The sequence below is a fragment of the Caloenas nicobarica genome, chromosome 3 (assembly GCF_036013445.1).
Source record: "Caloenas nicobarica isolate bCalNic1 chromosome 3, bCalNic1.hap1, whole genome shotgun sequence".
NCBI lineage: Eukaryota > Metazoa > Chordata > Aves > Columbiformes > Columbidae > Caloenas > Caloenas nicobarica.
This window is the reverse complement of record NC_088247.1, coordinates 42,434,973-42,456,496: the sequence shown is the minus strand read 5'-3', so window position 1 is coordinate 42,456,496 and position 21,524 is coordinate 42,434,973. Positions and strand designations below refer to the sequence as shown.

General features: G+C 40.0%; 2 protein-coding genes across 7 annotated transcripts in view; one reads left to right on the top strand and one right to left on the bottom strand.

The window, feature by feature from the left end:
* MMS22L (MMS22 like, DNA repair protein) overlaps positions 1–10,018 on the top strand; it is a 94,947-nt gene extending 84,929 nt beyond the window's left edge. The window contains exons 21-25 of the mRNA XM_065631963.1: positions 3,346–3,557; positions 5,645–5,811; positions 6,853–6,949; positions 8,160–8,327; positions 9,845–10,018. Of these exons, the coding sequence (XP_065488035.1) occupies positions 3,346–3,557; positions 5,645–5,811; positions 6,853–6,949; positions 8,160–8,327; positions 9,845–9,944 (744 nt within the window). The 3' untranslated portion in view covers positions 9,945–10,018. The remainder of the gene's footprint in view (positions 1–3,345; positions 3,558–5,644; positions 5,812–6,852; positions 6,950–8,159; positions 8,328–9,844) is intronic.
* Positions 10,019–17,780: 7,762 nt separating this feature from the next.
* KLHL32 (kelch like family member 32) overlaps positions 17,781–21,524 on the bottom strand; it is a 118,774-nt gene continuing 115,030 nt past the window's right edge. For all 6 annotated transcript variants that reach the window (XM_065631084.1, XM_065631088.1, XM_065631085.1 and 3 more), the window contains 2 exons: positions 20,856–20,950; positions 17,781–19,071 (listed from right to left, as the gene is read on the bottom strand). In XM_065631084.1, the coding sequence (XP_065487156.1) occupies positions 18,910–19,071; positions 20,856–20,950 (257 nt within the window). In that variant the 3' untranslated portion in view covers positions 17,781–18,909. The remainder of the gene's footprint in view (positions 19,072–20,855; positions 20,951–21,524) is intronic.

Sequence of the window (21,524 nt, the reverse complement as noted above, 5' to 3'; positions counted from 1 at the left end):
TGTAAGGTGATTTTTCTTACTGTTGTCTCACTGAGAAAAAAAAAACCCTGTCTTAGAGGCCATTAGTGCTAATCTTGAAGCTTTAATTAGGAAAAATTATTAGGATCTTCCTTATTGAAGAGAGAATTTTGGTATTACTATGTGGTTTTAAAAATCACACCTTATTCTGGGACCAATACTGTTCAATATATTCATCAATGACTTGGATGAGGGAATTGAGTGTACTATCAGCAAGTTTGCTGATGACACCAAGCTGGGAGGAGTGGCTGACACGCCAGAGGGCTGTGCTGCCATCCAGCGAGATCTGGACAGGCTGGAGAGTTGGGCGGGGAAAAATTTAATGAAATATAACAAGGGGAAATGTAGAGTCTTGCATCTGGGCAGGAACAACCCCAGGTTCCAGTACAGGTTGGGGAATGACCTATTAGAGAGCAGTGTAGGGGAAAGGGACCTGGGGGTCCTGGTGGACAGCAGGATGACCATGAGCCAGCACTGTGCCCTTGTGGCCAAGAAGGCCAATGGCATCCTGGGGTGTATTAGAAGGGGGGTGGTTAGTAGGTCCAGAGAGGTTCTCCTTCCCCTCTACTCTGCCCTGGTGAGACCGCATCTGGAATATTGTGTCCAGTTCTGGGCCCCTCCGTTCAAGAAGGACAGGGAACTGCTGGAGAGAGTCCAGCGCAGGGCCACAAAGATGATTAAGGGAGTGGAGCATCTCCCTTATGAGGAAAGGCTGAGGGAGCTGGGTCTCTTTAGCTTGGAGAAGAGGAGACTGAGGGGTGACCTCATCAATGTTTATAAATATATAAAGGGTGGGTGTCACGAGGATGGAGCCAGGCTCTTCTCGGTGACAACCAACAGTAAGACGAGGGGTAATGGGTTCAAGCTGGAACACAAGAGGTTCCACTTAAATGTGAGAAGAAACTTCTTCTCAGTGAGGGTGACGGAACACTGGAACAGGCTGCCCAGGGGGATTGTGGATTCTCCTTCTCTGGAGACATTCAAAACCCGCCTGGACGCCTTCCTGTGTAACCTCATCTAGGTGTTCCTGCTCTGGCAGGGGGATTGGACTAGATGATCTTTCGAGGTCCCTTCCAATCCCTAACATTCTGTGATTCTGTGATTCTGTGATTCTGTGAGAGGCGGCATCTCTGCCTCACCCACCAAAAAGGAACCTAGGATCCTTTATAAAGAAAACATTAGGTTACAGAAAAAAAGGCATTTTCTCTGGTTTTAAATGCTTCTTAAATTAACAGCTCTCCTTACAAGGTTTCAAGAGCTCTCTCCATCCTCATAACTAAAGAAAAAAATCACTAGTTAACTTATGTCCTTTTTTTCTGCTCTAGTCAAGAAGTCTTTCATTAATGCTCTTGGTGGGGTAGGGTTTTTTTAATCCTTTCCTTCTTTTTCAGATGACATCTCTCCCCATCCCACACCCCAAAAAGTTAGAATCAATTTACTTCAACTCAAAAAATGAAAATGCTTATATGAAGGATTTGACTAGGTTTGTTGATTCATCTTCAAATGAAACTACTAGAAGACCTGCAAAAAGTGTTCCTTCTGATATATAAACTCTAATTTTTTTTTGCTTTTTATTGCACCTACCAAGAAGCTTTAAGATAATTTCTTAAAAACAGTAACTCTTATTATCTAATAACTGAATTCTTCCCTCTTTTCTTGATATTCTGTAGCATTTATTGATCCTCAATTTGAAGAACTGTCTCATTTTAGTAATTATCAATTTTTTTAAGAGTTCTGATATAGCAGCAGCTGCATTTTCCCACAAAGCAAAAAGAAGAGAGCATCTGACCTGTTTATCAAAGCTCCAGTCCAGAAAGTGTGTGTTTTGTCATTGGGACTTACCAAAGTTACCAAGGAAGTGTGTGAAGTTCAACTCTAACCAAACACGTCTGTTCAGGAGGGCTGCCCACAACAAGTCTTCAGGCAGGTCCTGAAGTGCCTCATTCCTTGAAATCCCACTTTTCTTGTATTTGCTTACTGTGGAACCAAAAGTGGGAACTCCCCATTTCAACAAAGTGCCAAGAAGACCCTCAGCTATATCTCAACTTGCTTTTTTTTTCCCGAAAGAATTGTTCACACAGACAGGTATAGATGCAGATCTTTTGAGGGAGGGACTCCGATGCAAAAAGCAACAGAAATACTCTTTGTCAGAAACTGAGGAAATAAAGCAGCTTTCAGATATTCCTGCATTTTATACCTTCAAGTCTTGAACTATTCATTCGTATATTATATATCAGGGGCATGAGCTTCCCTCAGCAACCATCAGCATTCAGGCAGAGACTCCAACCAAACCTGGAGTCTGGATTGCAAATGTGGAAGTTCGAAGTGCTGTTGAAGTTGCCGTCTAGGGAACTCGGTGCTTGAACTTCTTTTATGTCGTTATTCTTGTTGGACAAAACTATTGTGAAAACTCTGAATTCTCAAGAGGCTTCTGTTTGTGCCGCTGGCTGTGACCCTTGTGATAGGAGATCACTGGACTTTTTCTTTTTTTTTCTTAGTGATTTTTTCTTCTTTCTTTCGGTAATCAAAGGAAGGGGAAGGAAACTCTTAACTTTCTCTCACATAAACTTGTACCAACAAGAGAAATAAGTTGTTTTTTTTTTTTTTCAGACGTACCGTGTACACATTATATAACTATGGGTTGTGTTCGCGTAGGCACTTTCTGGGCTAGTTTATACTTTCATTACAGATTTTTTTCTGGCATCAATATAGCTTATGTTGGATAAATCACAGCAGTTTTAGCCTTATCTTAAACAGATTTTTTTTTAAATCTCTAAATGCTTTATAAATAGTGCCTAATTTACTCTAATTTGTTCACACTATGAGCAAATTTCTTCTTGTCAGACCATGATTCTAGGTGCTCATTTTTCTGCCATGTCATTTGTACAGTAATATCACACAGATGAGGTGTTCTCTCTCCGTCTACCTTCATAAACCCTGCCTGACTAATATACTTTGCTAGACCACACACAGAGTTGAAAAATAGATGGTGAGCTCTTGGGCACAGAAACATTTTCTCAGTCTGAAATGCAAAGTTTTTATTTCGTATTTGAAGGGGAGCTTGTGTGTCCCAAAGCTTATCTTCCAAGTGTATTAGCTAGTCTAGTAAAAGATTTTTCTCTCCTTTGCAAGCCTAGCTTTGTCTTCATTTATAGACCATCATATCTGTAGGAAATTATTGATGCGTATATTTCACGCAGTAGTTACTCTGTGCAGCAGTTCACACAGTGTGTAGCAAGTATTTAGCCTCTGGTTGCTAAAGATTTATCAACATGTATTGTTAAAAATTTACTCCATTTCTCACTTTAAACATTTTTTCTTCTACAGGGCCTGTCCTTTATATGTTGTCAGTCCCAAACACAGGGTGCCTATTTAAATCAACTGCTTGGGAGCATTATTCAACAGTATTTTGGACGATTTCTCGCTGCTTCTCCGACTGTGCTTGGAGCCGGCCAGCATCCCATGGTGGCTGCTTTATGCAGTTCCATTACAGCCCCCCAGATGCTCCGTCTACGGAAAACCACTCTGCATGTCATAAAGTAAGGACCGGTGAGGTGAAAAAACAAATCACTGACTCAGATTTCCTTAATAGCTTATGAGAAGGGCAATGCCACTGTTTTCTTCTCAGTTAACTGATAGTTTGCCCATGGCAAGAGCCTGTAAGTTGCTGGGCAGGGAGCCAAGGAAAGGCAACGTGTATAGAGCAGGAGGGTAAAATTGGGAAGGTCTGGAGACAAGTGAGAGAGTCATTAAGGATGGAGGTCTCAGACTATAAGAAAATACCACATGGGGCCACAGGAAAAGCAAGTATTTTTCTAGAGAAATTGCACTCCAATATACATCATCATCATATGTTTGTGTCTCAGGCTGTGTTTAGGGTCGCGGAGTGTAGTGCTTATAGTTGCCACAGTTACCTGTGTGGGGGAGGCTTGGTTGCTCTATATGCGTCAGGGTATACGTGGGTGTGTATGTGTTTCCCAGGGGAAATGGGGAATTTGGGGTGTGGGGAGAGGAGCACATGGAGACAGGGAGACAGTTGGTGTTTGCTGTGCTGTCACTCCTCGCACGATGCCAACAGCAGCTGTAAATGCCGCATCTCTGCTGCTGAGAGGCCAAAACCTTGTTTTATGTACTGCAGAACAGGGAAAAATCTGTACTACTTTGTACGCTGAGAGAGGAATTAAACCCCCTCAAATATAAGGTAATTGCTTATATTCAAGGTAATTGTAATTTTCTGTGTTAAAGAATGTATGTACATGCTGATTACGAGAATTTTAGTGTTAATCTTGAGTAAATATGATACGCAATCCTGTAAGTAAAGGATGCATTATCACATATTAAGGGAGTGAATTAAGATTTCACAATCTTAATTAAGAATTTCACAATCTTAACTTACGAATACTCAAACTTCATCATCTTAGTAAAGTTATTTCTCAAAGTGCACCTTGCATGTGTCAGTTTTAAGATTGCTAGTGGAAAGAAAGTTCTGAAATTGTAATGGCACTTGGTGATTTTTAAGACATGAAATGTTTTCATAGTAAATTAGCGGGTTAGCAGATTTCAGAGTTGCTAATATTAAAGTAAGACCACGTGCTACAAGAAATAGAGAAGTAAAGTATGGCAATTTTCATTTGGCAAGTTATACCAGTGCTCTGAAGCTGTGCAATAAAATACTCAGATCTCAGAAATACAGGTTTCATTTGAAAGCTGCAGAAGCAAGCCTTGCTAAGTTTTTAACAAGGATGGTGTTTTTTTTAATGGATGCATTTGCTCAGTAAACATGCATGCTGTGTTTGGGTAGCTAATGGTATCTAATATTAATATCTAAAAAGTTATTTTGAAGGTTCTGGGAGTGCTCTTGCCAACCGATAAATAAATGCTGTGTCCTTTTTACCTGCAATCCTCTCTTCTGAATGTTTCAATTTACACTTATTGTCTTCAGATTTGAGTAAAGTCATTTGTAATGTGAAAGCAGCGGTAGTTCAGATTATTGTATCCTTTTGGGGAAAAAAAATCAAGCTGTTAAAATTGGAACGCTCAATTGTATGTGATGTTAAAATTTGCTCGTGTTGGAGGTTTACAGGTCACCTTTTATCTTTGTGACAAATTTTATACTGGAGATGATTGTGTTAATTGCGATGGAGCAAAAGCAGACATTGACTCTCTTGTTACAACACACTGTTGACAAAACTAAAATAAGTTAAGATTGCAAGTTGACAAAAGCATATAAAGCTAAAGAAAATAATTCAAACCACAGCTGTATTTTAGATCTTGTTTTAGGGTTTCGGAATCTTGATCCTCTATTTTTTTGAGTTATTTTATGAAGCTGCCTTTATATTTTTAACTTTCATAGTCACGCTTGACTTTTTAACTATAATTATGATAGCTGCTATTTCTCACTTCCCTCAACAGAAGAGTCAGAAGGCATCACTGTCTTCTGATAAATGGGGAGCCTTTTCTAAGACTAAGACAAATAGAAGCCATTAGTTGAGCTTAGATAAAGATAGAAATCTATGTAATAGGCCTCCTGCTGAAATATCGCAAAGTTATTTTAAGGTATATGGTACTTGCATTGAATGGAAAAAACAAATTATAGACTTTGTTCTGGTTTGCTTTGTTTTCCCAGTGAAAACTACATGCAGTTCAAAGGGAGCGCTCCACCTCCTCGCTTGGCCTCTGTTCTTGCTTTCATTCTTGAAATACTTCAGAGAACCCAGAGTGTTGAACTATGTGACATTGACTTGATTCTCCCGGTCGTGTTGAAGTGCCTGGTGTTGGTTAATGAGCCACAAGGTGAGATGCTTGTTTGCTTTAAATACATCTCTGCACACCTGTAAGATTTTTCTACTGCTGAGCATCTTTCATCCCAATATTTAAGACTCTTAGATGAGGTGAAAGAGAGAAGTCCTGCCTCATTTCACACTCGGATGAACTAATGATCAACTTCTCAGGAATCTGAAGAGCATTTCCTTTCTGCCCATCCTTCCTATCTCATTTCTCCCAGATTTGATAACTGTGGAAATTTTCTTGCACCTAAAGGTTTGAAACTGAGTAAGACTAGCGTATGTTCTCCCCATTAGAGGCATTAGAAATGGATTAAAAGCAGCATTTTGCTCTCTGAAGGCATCTTTGAGTCTTCTTTCTTCTTTTAGAGTGTTTTTTTTGGTAGTGAGAACTTCTTTATTTTTAGCATCCTAAAAAATGAAGCACTCTTCACCCCACAGTTGTGTGATGAATGCGCATGTGTGCACGAGCTCAAAATTTCCACTTCTTGCTGCCAGTACAGGCATTAAGCAAAATGGGGATTCACCTCTGACTTCTCCTGGGAATTTTGTCTAGTAAAGTACTTTTTGATTCTGGTCTATAAAAGTTTCAAGGACAAGATATGCTTAGGAAATTAGCTGAATCATCACACATCTTTCTTCCTCTTTTTGCCATCATAGCCATATCTACCTGAAGCTGAAAGGACCTGCTTTTCTTTAATTCAAATAGGAATGATTAAAGAATACAAACAGAACTTAAATTTAAATAAAATCTCTATTTCCACTAAGTGTGTGTCTCTTTGCTCTGACTTTAAGAGACCATAGTGTACTTAAAAGTCGGTATGTTTAAAGTATAATGGTGGTGAAAATAATACTTTTGCATAAATCTGTGATTCATTCTGTTCTTTATAGCCAGTCTAACTAACTGCTCTCACAGTCATTTCCTTTGCATCAAAGTAAGATAAAACCTTTTTTTTTTTCTCTCATTTAAAAATTGTCATCTTCGTGAAAGACATTCTCCAGATGGTCAGTTCAAGAGCCCTGTCTGAATCTTGTGATTTTTCTTTTACAGTTAAAAAAATATCTACAGACATCGTGCAGTACATGGTAGAAGGCTGCCAAGCAGGGTCAGGAGGAGAACGTGCCACCCAGCTGACTTCTGTATTTAGGTAACCAGAAAATTCGCCAATTGGCAGTGAAGCTACTGCCAGCCAATTGACAGTAAACATGTTTTGTTGTGGGGTTTTTTTTTAAATAACTAATTATCCTTAACATACTGCATTGTCCCTTCTTTATGGTATTTAAATAATGTTACTTTTGGCACTGGTTTGAAACCTAGCTTGGCCAAAAAGCCAGAGCAAAAAGCAGAAGAGAGAAACATACCTGTTTTCTCATGGATTAGGTACTGTTTTGAAAGGTGTTTAACAGAGAGGTGCGTTGCTGCTGCCATGGGAAAAAATGCTTATGAAGGGCGATGGTCAGTGTTAGGTGCTGTGAAAGGTGTGTGCCCCTAATTTGAAGTGCATATAATGGAGATTGAATCCTCATATAACAAGCTTAGCTTTTATTTTCTTATTGATTTGATTTTGTGACAAATAAATAATAGCTTATTATAAAATAAATTAGACTTATTCCATACTTCTGCAAAACGAATCCTGTTTCTCACGTGGATACCGTAGAAGAGCTGCATGACCTGAGACTTGAAGACATTTTGGACACCCCAGCACTGGGGCTGTGTTGGGTGAGGTCTCGATGAAAGCTGCAGAGAGACTCGCTGAGTTAAGAATGGATGTTTGTGGGGATGCCAATCTCCCTGTACTGTGATATATCGCTTTCATGGGACGTTTCATCCTTAGGGCGTTACTTCCGATTCGAATGTTATCTATGATCTTTAAAGGCCTCAGACCCTCAGCAAAACAAATGGACGTGCTTCCATCCAGTGGACTGCCCTGCGTGAGATGTAGTGGAGCTTTATAAGAAATGCCAGCATGATTTCTGCAGACTTGAATCTAGATGTCTTGGTTTGCTGTTCCTTTTATATTTTTTTTTCTTTTTTTCTTAATAATAAATATATGTTTTAGTTTTGCATTCAGAGAGACACATTACAAAGTAAAGTGCTCTGGAACAAGTCAGCCCTGGTGAAACACCGGCAGAATCTGACAATTTGCTCGAAAAATAAAGGTGTGAGATTTTTAGCATTAGCCTTCAAAAGCATGGCTTCGTTTAGCGAAAGTATTCCATGCGGAGTATTCCAGTGTAACAATATGAAAATTGCCATGCAGCCAGATTGCTTGTTCTGATTAGACTCTTCAGTTGTTCCTGGCATGTTCGCTGCATCTAGTTTTGACCTTGCACTAAGTGCCTCTGTATCCCCCTCAGGCAGTTTATCCAGGACTATATGGCCGTGTATGATCAGCGGGTTTTCAGCGTACTGGAAGCAGCAGCCGTCTTGGATCAGACACTGGTTACCAGCCTGATTCCCACAATCACGCAGGCGCTGAAGGATTCGGAGCACAAACAAGGTCTTGGAAGGAATGCTGCACTGAGGTTTGATTTTTATTTAATACTGGTTTTTTGACAATGAGCAGCAGATGTGTATCCTCTTGAAAGAAAGCAGCAGCACAGATACTCAAAAATGAGTGATTTTTAAGTGTGTTCAGCCAGAAATCTCCCATTTGCTCAGATCTTTCGTGACCCAAAAGACAGTTGTGCAAGAATAAAACTCATGAGACACTAAAGGATAGCCAAAGGATATTAGCTTTCCATTTCACGAAAAATATATTTAACTCATTTGTAATTATATTATTCACTTTTTATTATCCTCTACCAACAAATACATTTGCTTTTATTTAAGGGAATGCACCCAAGGTCAGACTGAAGTACCATTATAAGCAGAATTTTCATGCTACTTGCTTTTGATCTTTTCATGATGTATTTCATAGCAAATTTTCATTAAAGCTATTAATAAGGTAAAATTCATGGCTTTACCTACAAAATAGGAGGGGGGGAGCGGAAAGCAGATGTTTGAGCTTCCTGAAATATATGCTTGGAAATTACTGAAAAGCTATATTTATTTTAGCCTCATCACTTAATGTATATATTATCTAATCCATTGTTGATATTTTGTATTAATGATTTGTATTTAGAATATGCTCCATTACTCAGCAGTCTAAGGTGATCCATGAACATGTTATTGTAAGAATAATAACTGATAACTGATTTTCTCTCTTCAGTCCTGGCCACTAAATACCGTTATATTAACATATTCTTTGTAATTATTGTGGACATGAAGGAAACAAAATTCAGAAATTGCATTAGATCCTTACAGTGGTGATGTCCAATGTTACTATTGCAAGGAACTAGTATGAAAACTGCAGTTTTGTTTGCCCAAGTTAATATTTCATGAAAAAGATATATAATTACAATAGACCTAAATGTCAGAGGCAGTACTTCAACAAAAATTATATCGTCTAGGTTGGAGAGTATTAGAATGAACTTAAGGTGAAAAGTCTCATCACCACATACACACTCTCTGGAAAATCCACTTGAGTGACAGTCCCCTTCTGAATTCCGGGTTTATTTTACAACGGTCGTTGCCCTTTGCGGAGGATGATGCTCTCGAGCTGTGGCGGTACCAGTCTGCACCCTCGTGCAGCGGCTCACGTCACTGTGCGCAGCACGAGTCACAGAGAGATTTCTTGTGCAGAAATCAGGCAGCAAACGTGATGAAGCCTGAATGCCAATGCCGTCTAAGCCTTGTAACTCCATGTCTCAAAATAAAATTTTTTAAAAATGTATTTCACAGCATTTTACCTAATAAGTAGGCTTCTAAGCATCTTCACTACACTTGTAGCCATAAATAATGCAATCCTTATTTTTCTTCTGACCAGGCCATGCTAAAAATTCACAGCAAACAAAGCAGTTGAATAGATGGGGAGGGGGGAAATTACTGTGTTTTAATATCCCTATATGTAAACAATATGTTTGGGAATTATGTGCTTTTACTCCTAGGATATGTGAGATTGTTTAAGTAACATGTTACATTCTTTTGTTTTTCTCAACAGACAAACCTATAAAAGACTCTTATCTTACCTCGCAGAGGCTGGACAAAATGAGATACAAAAACTAGAAAATGAGACAGGTTCACAGTGTGCTGGTGATTAATCGATTCCTCTTGAATGTTCTGACACCGTTGATACCTAAAACTGCACCCTACGACACACCAGCCAAGCTTTTTTTCTTCACAATGGCAATACATTTATCAATTTTGTGGAGGTTTTTTTTCTCCCATGCTATGTATTGATTTTAATAATTTCTGCAGTATTTGAATATCGTCATACATCTGAAGAGTGACTCTTGATATACTGTTGAATGGCGATTGAAAGATACGGCAGATTTATTACGTGTTAAAATGTCTATGAGCAGAGCCTGTGTTGCAACATATGAGCTAGGATTTCGATGAATCCAAGAAACTTCAATTCACATTGATTGAGACTTGACCCTCCTAACACTGTACCTTCAAAAAAATCTTATTCAGGATGTTCTTAAGAAAACCATAACTTTCTAATTTCTAATTTATTATATCAGTAGAATGAGAAAACTCTGTGATCTGTAGTACTGAACTTGTTGAATGCATTCATCAGGAGTTGTGCCAGGATGACAGAGCTATTGTTTGTTAGGAAAGGACTTGTATATATGTTGCACAAAATGTATATAGCCATCTTAACCTTCCACGCATATTAAAACGTTCAAGTCTTTCAGATTCTGGTGTAAAATCTCTTCTGTTGTCTTTGGGGATAAAATAAGAAAAGTTAAGTTCAGATTTCCTATCCTCTTCCTTTTCAATGCTATTTTCTTAAAATTGACCCATAACTTACAGCGATCCAAGAATCTTTTTATTAGTCATGACACTGTTAATTATCCATTTAGCTTAGACTAGGTGTAAATGGTCTGAAAAAAAAGAAGAGGGGACAGAATTTTAAAGAAAATATTAATTTGAGGAATTTAATGCATTAATTACTCCTGTTTCCCTGGAAAGTTTAATCTTAGGTCCTTCCAGAACAGGTCTAGCTCTGTAAGTTTTTCTGCTTTTTTTTTTTCCTAAAGTTCTCAGGAAACTTCCATTAATGCCTGTAGTATTCACACTTTTTACTTTCCCTCAATAACTTGTATTTGTGCAACTACTTACTGGACTTTGGGAGTGGTTAAGTTTGCCCCTAATGGCAACACTGCTGAAAGGCTGCTTACTTCTATTCAAATTTTAACTTTACAACATAAATGGGAAGGAAATATTATTTGTGTGTCTAACAGCTGCAGAAAAAATCCCTAAAACCTTGTTCAGAGCAGCTTCTCTTTCATCACAGTAATCTTATCAAGTCAAACTAGATAATCTTTTTGCCTAAATCAGCTATTGTTACTGCAGATAATGCAGTAACTAAAAGCCTCTTTAGGCTACTTAATAGTGCAGAACATGGAGGTTCTTTTTATTATTGAAGTGACTTATTGAACTTCCATTGTAGCTTCTTGTAAGCTCCTGTACCTGGGAGGAGTTTTGATCATCTCAAGAGGATTGTGCTTCTAAAAAGCTTTTTTTTAAAAAAAATAAATAAAATAAAAAAGCCTCTCTAAGAGAGATTAATAGAGATGCCTTCAAAATTCGAGTTCTATCACACAGCAGATTACAGAACAGGTGTCTGACTGGAGTATTACTTCCTGAAAGTAAAACCTTTGATTTTTAAAGGATAGAGCAAATATTATAACAAAACACTTAATGATGTGTTTAGTAGATAGTTAAAGACATATTTCATACTATCTGTAGTGGTTGGAAGTTTCTGAAAAAGCAACAGAGCTTTATGTAAATGTGCAACAGCTCCTGGTGCGTGAGAAACTAATTTAAACAGTTTGAAAATCATCGTTCTTCTCTGTCGAAAAGTTAATGCGAACAGAAATACAGCATTTTGCATCATATTCATCAACCACTGCCAAATGGGCAATCTGGTTGGGTGTAATTATTTGGTATGGACATTTGCAGATGTGACTGATGGTTCTGATAATGAGATGAAGGTTTGCAGAGTGTTAGGCTAGACTGATTTACAAAGTATACACCAAAACAACAGTCCCAAATTATTTAGGAGAAAAGAAGAATATAGACGAAGAGTGAAAACCACCGTGAACTACAAGAAATTGTCTTAAGTCGTGTTACAAATGTCTAGCTTCCTTACACAATGCATGGAGAGCTGCTGAAGCTAAAGAAGCAGGAGAATCCTGGAGAGCTTTACACTGGTTGCCACCACGGCTGTGAGCAGTTCTGTCTGTCTCTTCACTTTGCTTAAACAACAGGATCAAGCCTTGCACTAAATCAGGTAAAGTGGGGATCTGAAAATAAGGAAAAAAGATCCCTGTCTGTATAGGGAGAAATCCAGGGAGCATCAGAACAGAAATTCTCTGCACACCACCAGGTGAAGATGTGTCACGGCCTTGCCTGCCTGGCTGGTTTTGCAGGTGTTGTTTCTCAGCGGTAATGGGCACTGAATTACCAGAATCACCAGTGCCGGGCAGATGTCTTTCTCTGCGGATCCATTTGCAGGATGATCCGCTTTCTGCTAAGGAATATACACCAGATGCCCATTTTCCATTGTGTCCCAAGCGAGTATCCCAGGAAAGCTATTAAGCAAGCCTTCCCCAAGCCTGTGACAAGACTTGATTAGAGGAAAAGGGTCATGCCTCAAATCTGAGGTGATTTCCAGCAGATGAAGAAAAGTATCACCAAGATCACCTTTCCAAGGGATGCATACCAAGCCTTCCTCCATATCTAGTAAAGACTGGTAATTAATACAAGCTCTATCACTGACTGCAGAGAAGACAACAGAAACTGCCCATTAGATGGCCCCACCCCTGACAGCGTAAAGTAATAATAACCTGATTTTGCCTTTCGTAGGATTCTCCTCTGGACTGCATTTTTGTAGCAGTAGGGCAGTTTTGTACTTCTTGGATGGAATGGTCTGTCTTGCAGTATGTTATTTAAAAATAACATTGCTCACAAGGATGGACATTTACTGCACCCCAAAACTGAGAGTGAAAAAAAATCCTGAAAATAAAATAAATAAAGTTCCTAATGAAATTCAGAGTAACTTCAACATACACACCTTGGCTTAGTCCTGCTCCCTTTCTAGATATGAAAAGTTAGTGGTATTAAGCCATTTTGAACATTAATTACTCTAACTACAGGATTGCCATCTGCCCATGGAGTCTTAACAAAAATTTAAATCTCAGGAGGCTTTTTCTTCCGCCAAGCCTGTTGCATGGTCCATGCCCAATATCTCCTTTCATTTAGAAACACAAATAATGGTGACAGGATCCCTGTTTCAAGTACAGCAGGCACGAGCCTGTCAGCTTTTGTGACACTGATCTCATTGGCCAGAGGATGGTTCCAGGATGTAAGTGGGTAGTGGATTACTATGCCCTTTTCCTTTCGCAAATATATAGAACTGAGAGCTGAACAGAAAGTATTTCGTTTTTATATTTTCCCTATTCCAGAATTCAAGATACTGATCACCTCTGACCCATTCTCATCCTTGTGATACGAAGCAGATGTCCAGCACATCATGAACAAAGGCAGGGAGAGGGAAGTCTCCCTTATCTTTCCTTTAGTAACCTTAAAATGATGACTGGAGGAAAAAAAAACAAACAAAACAAACACCTTCTGTACAAAATTCACACGCAGCTTCCATTAGTCCCACAAAGCTCTCCCTCAATTTTATAAGAATTTCCCGTTTGTTATTGTTATTGAAGAGCAAGAATCATAGAATGGTTTGAGTTGGAAGGGACCTTGAAGACCATCTAGTTCCAACCCCCCTGCCATGGGCAGGGACACCTTCCACTAGACCAGGTTGCTCAAAGGAACATGGTAATTTAAACTAGCCCTTGCTTACATTTTCAATGACAAAAAAAAAAAAATAGTGAGGGACAGGCACTTGTTTTGATAAAAGAGCTTCTGAAATAGAAAAATTTACACTTTCTGGGCTGGAATAGAGCAGCAGATCTATAGAAAGAAGGTGGTTCTGCATCTGTTGTAACTGCACAGAAGAGGAGCTGCCAATAGCATAACTACTTACAAAGTCATTTAAGGAACCTTAATAACTGTCCACCTAAATGCAATATATTTCTCTCAGGAAACCAGAAAGGGTTTCATTCCACTCTGTTTTTCCTTCTTTCTGCAGTTTCTGAAAATTATGTATGCATGGGTATTTTCAGTTTAATCATATTTTATAATTTTTATCTATTACTTAAAGCTCGAATTCAGTGTAATCAGCCCATCTGTTAGCAATGGTTATAAAATTATGTTGAAGATTAAAAATCTGATGCAGTGTCAACATGTCCTAGCATAATTAAGCTTGTTTTATGATGAATGACTAGGATATAGCTTTTGTCTACTTGAGCAGCTTTAAAATGGTAAACCTTTTGGAGACATATTGTACAAAATGTGAAGGTATGTATAAAAGAAAGAAAGAAACAATTATAAAACTCACATCCTGTATTCACAGATGTGGTGTCTTTGCAGGCCCTGGGAAATGCCAGCAGAGGAATTCTATGTCACAACCACATTCAGGGCATTTTTCAGTCCGTCAAACAATACGTTGGATCTACTCTCCTCCCTGTAGAATGTCACCCAAACAGGCATTAAAAAAATTGGGTTTGCTAATTTTTTTGTTAATTTTAGAGAGGACCAACATGACTCGTATGGGCACTGGTGAAAAAATTAGCTCAGCATTCACTTACATAAATTGGAAGTTATTGCTAAAAATACTCTTTAGTGCTTTAAGTATTGTAACGTGGCCTAATCTGCTCACAGCAGGAGTTAAAATTTAAGTATTTTACTTCTGGCATTACTATGAAACAATTATATGTAATCATCTGTATTGAAAAACCATTCTTTACGTGGACACTTTTTTTTCCTTTTAAAATGTGTCCTTGAGGGAAAAAAAGGGGGAGGTGGGAGGGGCAAAAAAAAGCAACAGCCCATTTTGCAAAAATAAAACTGTATAAGCCCTTTGTATAGTCTATGTGCTAAACTTCCTGCAAAGTCTTCCTCCCCTACAAACTCTGCCTGCAGATGAAGTGTTTTAACCTTGCCCTCTTAATTTATTCTACATTCTAATTTTCAATAAACAGATGCCGCCTCTTTTCGCGCTGGTTTCCACATTGTTCCACATTCTGCCTGTGTTGTTTCTGCATGTGTGAATATTCAATTATCTATTTCTCCATGATTCTGCAACTGATGTACTAAATGTCTGTATAGGCTTGGGGGAGGGTAACCAGGGAAGGTAAAACTTAGAGGAAAAAGTGTTACAGAAGTTTAAACTGCTCTGAGAGTCAGGTGCTTTCCCCGAGAGCAATTCAGCTAAGGGGAAAAAAAAAAAAAAAGATCATAAGCCACAACGAGAAATGCAACATTTCAAAACCACTAGTGCACAGAAGCAGAATTGCTGCACACGAGCTCATGACGTGTAAGTATTTCTTTGGTCAGCACTTGGGTGTGAAACGCTCCATAGAGACCAAAGGGGCAGAAGAGGCTGTTGGTGCTGCTGCTTCAGGAAATTGTGTCGTCTTTGGATAAAAAGCACAAAGCAGCTGATTACTGTTGTGATTTCTAGCTCAGAAGAGCTGATAACACATCTTAGGACGCAAAGGTGAAGTTTGCTATATAAGGGATGAAATATTACTCTTTATGGGAATGGCCCAAACAAGCAGATTACGGGACAGGCATAGAAGTGCAAAAGCTCTCGAGTACAGCTCTCAAGACTTCATGGCCCAAAAGCACGGTTGCCAATGTGAGTAGCTTTAACCTGTAAATCTAAGGAATTCAGGACACAGAACTGCCCTGGCTTCCACACTCAATCACTGTTGCATTATCCAGTTTTAAGGACGCCCGTTTCCTGAAGCACTAGTGAGCTCCAACTAGTTGCAACCTGCACCATTACCTTGCACGCTCCCACGGGGAACCTGAGTGACTTGTGTCGGCAGCTGCTCTCACACCGCGCTGATCTGATCTAGTGACAGAACCGTCAAGCAGAGACATATTCTTATTATGGAAAGCTTTAAGGCTCTGTGGAAAAACTGAGTTAAACTGCATTTCAGAGGTACACGCCAAAACTGGGAGGCTGGGCAGGGACAAAGGTTGGCTTCAGAGATTTGTTTGGTTTTGTTTTTAGCAAAAACAGTACAAACTTTAGAAAAGCAGAGCTGCTGGCACGTTTGAGCTCTCTGCCCGCTCTCGCATTGACACTGTTCTCTTTTCTTACCTGGCAAAAAATAAGCAGTTTTTGCTCCCCTGGCAAGGGCTCTGTGGCTTTTTCTGTCTTCAAGTGCAGTGAAGCAACCCCATCTGTCCTGTATGTCCTGCAACAAAAGCAAAAAGCCCCGGATAGGAAAGTGTGGCACAAAAACTTACGGCCTACGAGGCTGCCGTGAAAGACTGCTCTGCAATCAGTGGAGCCTGCTGGTTAAGAGCCAGAGCAGAATCCTGACACTAACAGGAGCATATGTGTTGTCCTGGGGCTCTGTGGCTGTGGTACCCTTAACAAATTTAACGCCATTGCACAGCTGTTTAAAACAGCTATTCACCAGTACAGACAATTGGTGATAACAACCGGAACGGTAAAAGTGTCAAAAGGGCAGAACAAACATGATAGATAACTTTCTTGCCATACACTCCTGCCTTTCAGTCCTTGAATCGAGAGGCACAAGCTGCTTTGCACAGGGAATCTGCCCCTTTCCGCTTCTCAAACCTGCGCCGCTACAGCTTGCTGCCGCCGCTCAACAGCCGCCCAGCTCCATCGTCATCCCTCGCTCTCCAGAAGGAGCAGTTCCGAAATTATTTCATAGCTGCAGCTGCGGTAACCTATGATGCCTAGGAATAAAAGCCTCAAAATTAAGCCGAGACATACAAAACATACTTTGCATTATTGTCTGGAAGTGCACTGGGCTTTACAAAGGCCGAGAAATTAATTCCCTCACCACCTGCAAAATGGGAAGCGCATGTCAGTTCTGCAACTGGAGCGAAAGCTGATCCCTCACCTGGTGTGGCACCTCTGGGATGAGGCTCAACGCCCCAAGGAGCTCTACAGACACATTTTGATTATTTCACCCACCCTTCCCTTGAAAATGAGACACGTAATATGTTTATGTCCCTGCAAGTCACGCATAAGTAGAACTTTAAATACTTACCAGGGTTGGCCCCTGCAGCCCATGCAGGGCAACAATCAGATTTTTAAAGTGTAAATGGCCTGTTTGGAGAGCTGGCACTCAGATGCTGATTTACAGGAAATCAAAGGAATCAAACCAAAAATTCCTGAGGCAGAGCCTATACAGATCCTGTGCAGTTAAGAGAAAAGTACTGCCTGGGTTTAGGCATGCTTGGTGTGCAGAGGGACACGTTGGTAGAACTCGAGTTAGTGTGCCAGGCAAAGACTGCAGCTGCAGCTCTGCTCTGTGCAACAAGAGGGAGAAAGCTCAGGGGAAAAAAAACCAAACACGCGCACACAAAAAAATCCCACCACCACCGCCACCAACAACAAAAAAACCCCAGAAAAACACAACCACCGTACCTTTCTGTACTGAAAATTACTGGAAATGGAAAGGTGATGTTCCACAAGTTCGCCGCCCAGCTGGAGACGGAAATGGTGATAAAGTTCAGCCCCCTGTATCACTAACCAGACCCCTTATAAGTTAAATGAAGTTAAATGATGCATTTGATTTGGAATCGCTGCCCACTGGATAAAGGCAAACCGGTTCCTGTCCAGCAAGCGCAGGCAATTGCCGTGGCATAACCTGCACATGGCATTTGCGTGAGTGGCAGCAGGAATTTCATAGGTCTGCTCAGATAGCACGGCGGCAGGGAACAGATCAGTAGGTAAAGCAGAGAAGTGCAGAGTACCCGTAAAATCATAAATAGAGAAAGATTTAATTACATGCTTGGTTACTATTTACAAACATCGAAGTTGTCGTTAGATATGTAAATAAAAGACAGAAATCAGAGACAGGGGCTGCAGTAGCCAAGCAAAGCCAAAATATAACAGGTTAGAGTATTTATTGTGAACTGGCATATGCCTGGAGTATGGAATGGAGAGACACTATATCAACTGCAAGAATAAATAAATAAATATTGACATTGTTCTACACCTGTTTAGCCTCTGGAGACCAGTGATTTGTGGGACCATATGTTGGACAAAATGAGACTGTTCGTTGATAATTGTAAATGTGGTGACCCCTCACAAACTGGATATTAAAAATATTAAGTAAATTGCGCATTTTAATTATACAGCAAAGAGGCTGTTCTCCACCATTAAAAGACTGCAGCTGTCAGGAGGCATTGATCATATGACAGAAGGTAACATTTATTTGATAGTAGACCTTGGTAAATGACACCCCAAATGATCCGTAGATTCTCAGACAAACACATTCAGTTCAGACTTGAGCTTAACCATGAGGCTTTGTTGTCTTTCAGCTAAGACAATTTTTATCTGTTCCTCTTATACTACAGGGCTTGTTTGTTTTTTATTTTTGTTTTAATCTGCTTTGCAGTATTTAAATTTCAAATTAAGTATTATTAAATGAGAAACTGTAAACGATGAGAGTTTGGATGGGAAGTCAACACATTTGTTATTCTTTTTGCTAAAGGTATTGAGAGAGTTGCATAATTATCATAGTATTATATCATCTTTGTCAACACAAACACAGGTTTCTATCTGCTTCAAAAGTGCCGTTGCTGAACAACTGAACGCGCAGACCCCAAAGACGAGCAGCCCAGGAGGAGCTGAGAGCAGTCACGATGCCTGACAAAGTTGCATAAGGAAACGAAGTAGAGACAGGTAGCAAGTAGTCACCAGCAGAAACGTCAAATGTTCTCATATATGTTTCCACATCTGAGGCAGAGGAGAGAAACCACAGACAGTTTTTGTAGCTTCCTTCCTGCCTATTGTGATCTGACTTTAAGACAAATGTGTGAAGATAAAGCAGCAGCCTGTGTGGATTGATTCTTTTCACTGATCCAAATAAACCCTCCTATAACAGGGTTTGATTTTTTTCTTCACCTTCTGCTTCTGATTTTACGAAGTGCATGTTCCTTGTCTCACATTGTGCTGATCCTGTGGTGAGGCACTTGCAGAGTCTGAAGGTTGGGGCACGTGAAATAAGGAGCTGGAAGGAAGCACGCTGCGATGCCATTGGAAGCGAAGGGGAGCGTAGGCCCATAGAACACTTCTTCCTTCCCTTCCTTGCTAACATCCAGCACCTGCAGGTCAAGGCATATAAAATATTTCAGGGATCACAGAAGAAAGCTGAAACAAATTTGCTGGCGCACACCACATATATGTACTATGAACCCCAGCAGAAAGGTAATTTCAGATCACTTTTAGATTGTATTTATGGATCTGGTGATTTATTGCTGTCCTCGTCACCCAAATCTTACCCCAGCACAGGCACCTGGTAGCAGACGGTGACATTGGATGCTGCTTCCTGGCAGCTGAATGTGCAACCACGCAAGCAGGTTACTCTGCACAAAGTATGAATCACTTGTCAGCTTGATATATAGGGAGCAAGGGAGCTCTATCAAAGTTGGAAAGGCCAAATAAATGAATGACTTAAAGAAAATGAAGATATATGGAAAAAGTGGATTTTTTTTTTTTTTATTCCAAAGGAGAGGGCAGCCTCAAATTTACTGAATTTGAAGATAAAAGGGCTAGTTTTACTGGTTAAATCCAGGCACGCTGCCAACAACTGAGAAGGGGCAGCACACGCAGCTCTGCCAAAGCACTCGTACTTCTTGTCTCTTTAATGCAGGGACTGTCTTGGGCAGGCTGCCAGTTCACAATCAGTTTGGGGATGTGGACAAATGTCCATTTAAGAAAGCAAGATCCCAGGATCATTTTCACTTGTCACTAAGCAGTATCTAAACCCAGGCGCAATACTGCAAATACTGCAATACTGCTGATTATAATTATAAATGACCATGTTGGTGGAGTACAGCCACCGCCTTGATGTTGCACCGTTACTCCATCTGCGTGTCAGCTGGTAAAGCCAGTTTGAATGAATTTTTCCAATAACAATTGTTAGGTATAGTATTCAACTATTAGTAAAACAAAATTATATTATGACCAGAACATGGTTTTAACTCCTTATCTTGCATGACCTATTCTTTACAAACTCGTGCTAATAAGTGTTCATTCTAGGACCAGCAGCTCGACATGTAATCCATTCCATTCCTATGTGAAGCCTAACTTGTAGCCTTGTGGGACAGTTTGGAGGTTAAATCCCAAAATCCTTAGTTGGAAGCTAATGAAAATGCTATTTATCAGCAATAGTGCAGAAACTGAGACGTAAACAAGAGTTTCTGTCTCTAAGTGCCCAGCTAGTCACAAAGCGAAGGCTGTGATGCACAAAAAACGCAGAAAGAGAAGAATTCCTAATTTCTGTACAGGAATATCTGAAAGCCATGGATCTGCAGGCAAGCTGCTCTTCAACAAGATGGGAGAGCAGGAGAGTTTGTCAGACAACCTATTGCCTACAGCAGGGATCAAAAAACTCCCATTCAAGCTTTGAAGCAGTAAGCGCTAGGGCAGGCTGCAGGCTGACTGAACTTTGTCAAAGAACAACTCGTTAACTCTGGCTGCTCTTCAGAAAGACAACATGGAGAGAAAAAAAAAAAACATGAGATGGGCTGAAAAATTTTTAGCCCATGCTCCATCATCCATTTCTGCAACCCTTTTACTTTTGAACTTGATTGTGTAACCTGAAAATATATACTCACGATTTTACCCAAACCTTGCCAAAGGAGAGACTCCTTGACTCTGTTTTACTAGCATATCTGAAGAAAAATTACATCTAATGGCTCATCTGGAAATATTTTTAATACCCATTACATTTCCTCTCCATGTTTATGCAGGTTCAGTGGCTGCATAAGAAACATCCTTAATCTCTCCACTTCACATGCCTTTTCCTTTCTGAATAACCTCTGTGCAAAATGTATCCTTGCAAAATTATTGGGAAAAAAAATTAAAAGAAACCTAAATCACTCACCTGGATACATGCCAAAGGCTCATTTGTCCAAATCGAATAGCCGCCAACTAAATATATTCTACCATTGTGGACGGCGACTCCAGACTCATTTTGACCTAAAGCAAAAAAGGAAATAGAAACCACTTTCAGAGTTTAATTAACCCTTTTAACACCTCTGCTGGTTTGACTGAAAACAAGTTGAATTCCTTCATGCAGTTAGAAATCTTTCTTTTTCATAGCTAGCACGGTCATTATTTGGACTTAGTTTGAGAACAAGAAAATAACACTCGGGGACAGAGTTAATGTTTTTAATTGCTCTGGTCTGAGAGCCAAGGACATTCTGAGTGCTCTGCCCACAGGTGTGAGGCATCGAGGAAGGGGGCACAGATGGGGCAGAGCTTGACTGACATCCAGACTGATCAATAAGAGTATTCCATCCCATTAGCGTCATGCTTCATATTTAAGGAGAGACGTGATCTTCTGGTTAGTTCTTTTTTTATTTTTCGGGGCTGGGACAGAGACCTGTTCAGGGGAGTTCTGTTCGGGAGTTTTGTTAGTTCAGCCTTTTGCCATCCTGCCAATTTGCAGAGGCCTCTGGGCCTTTCTGCCTTTTTCTCTCTTCTCTTTCCAGGATCAGCTCTTCAGGACCAGGTGCTGCTGCCTGGGACTGGCTGCTCAGTGCAGAAGGAG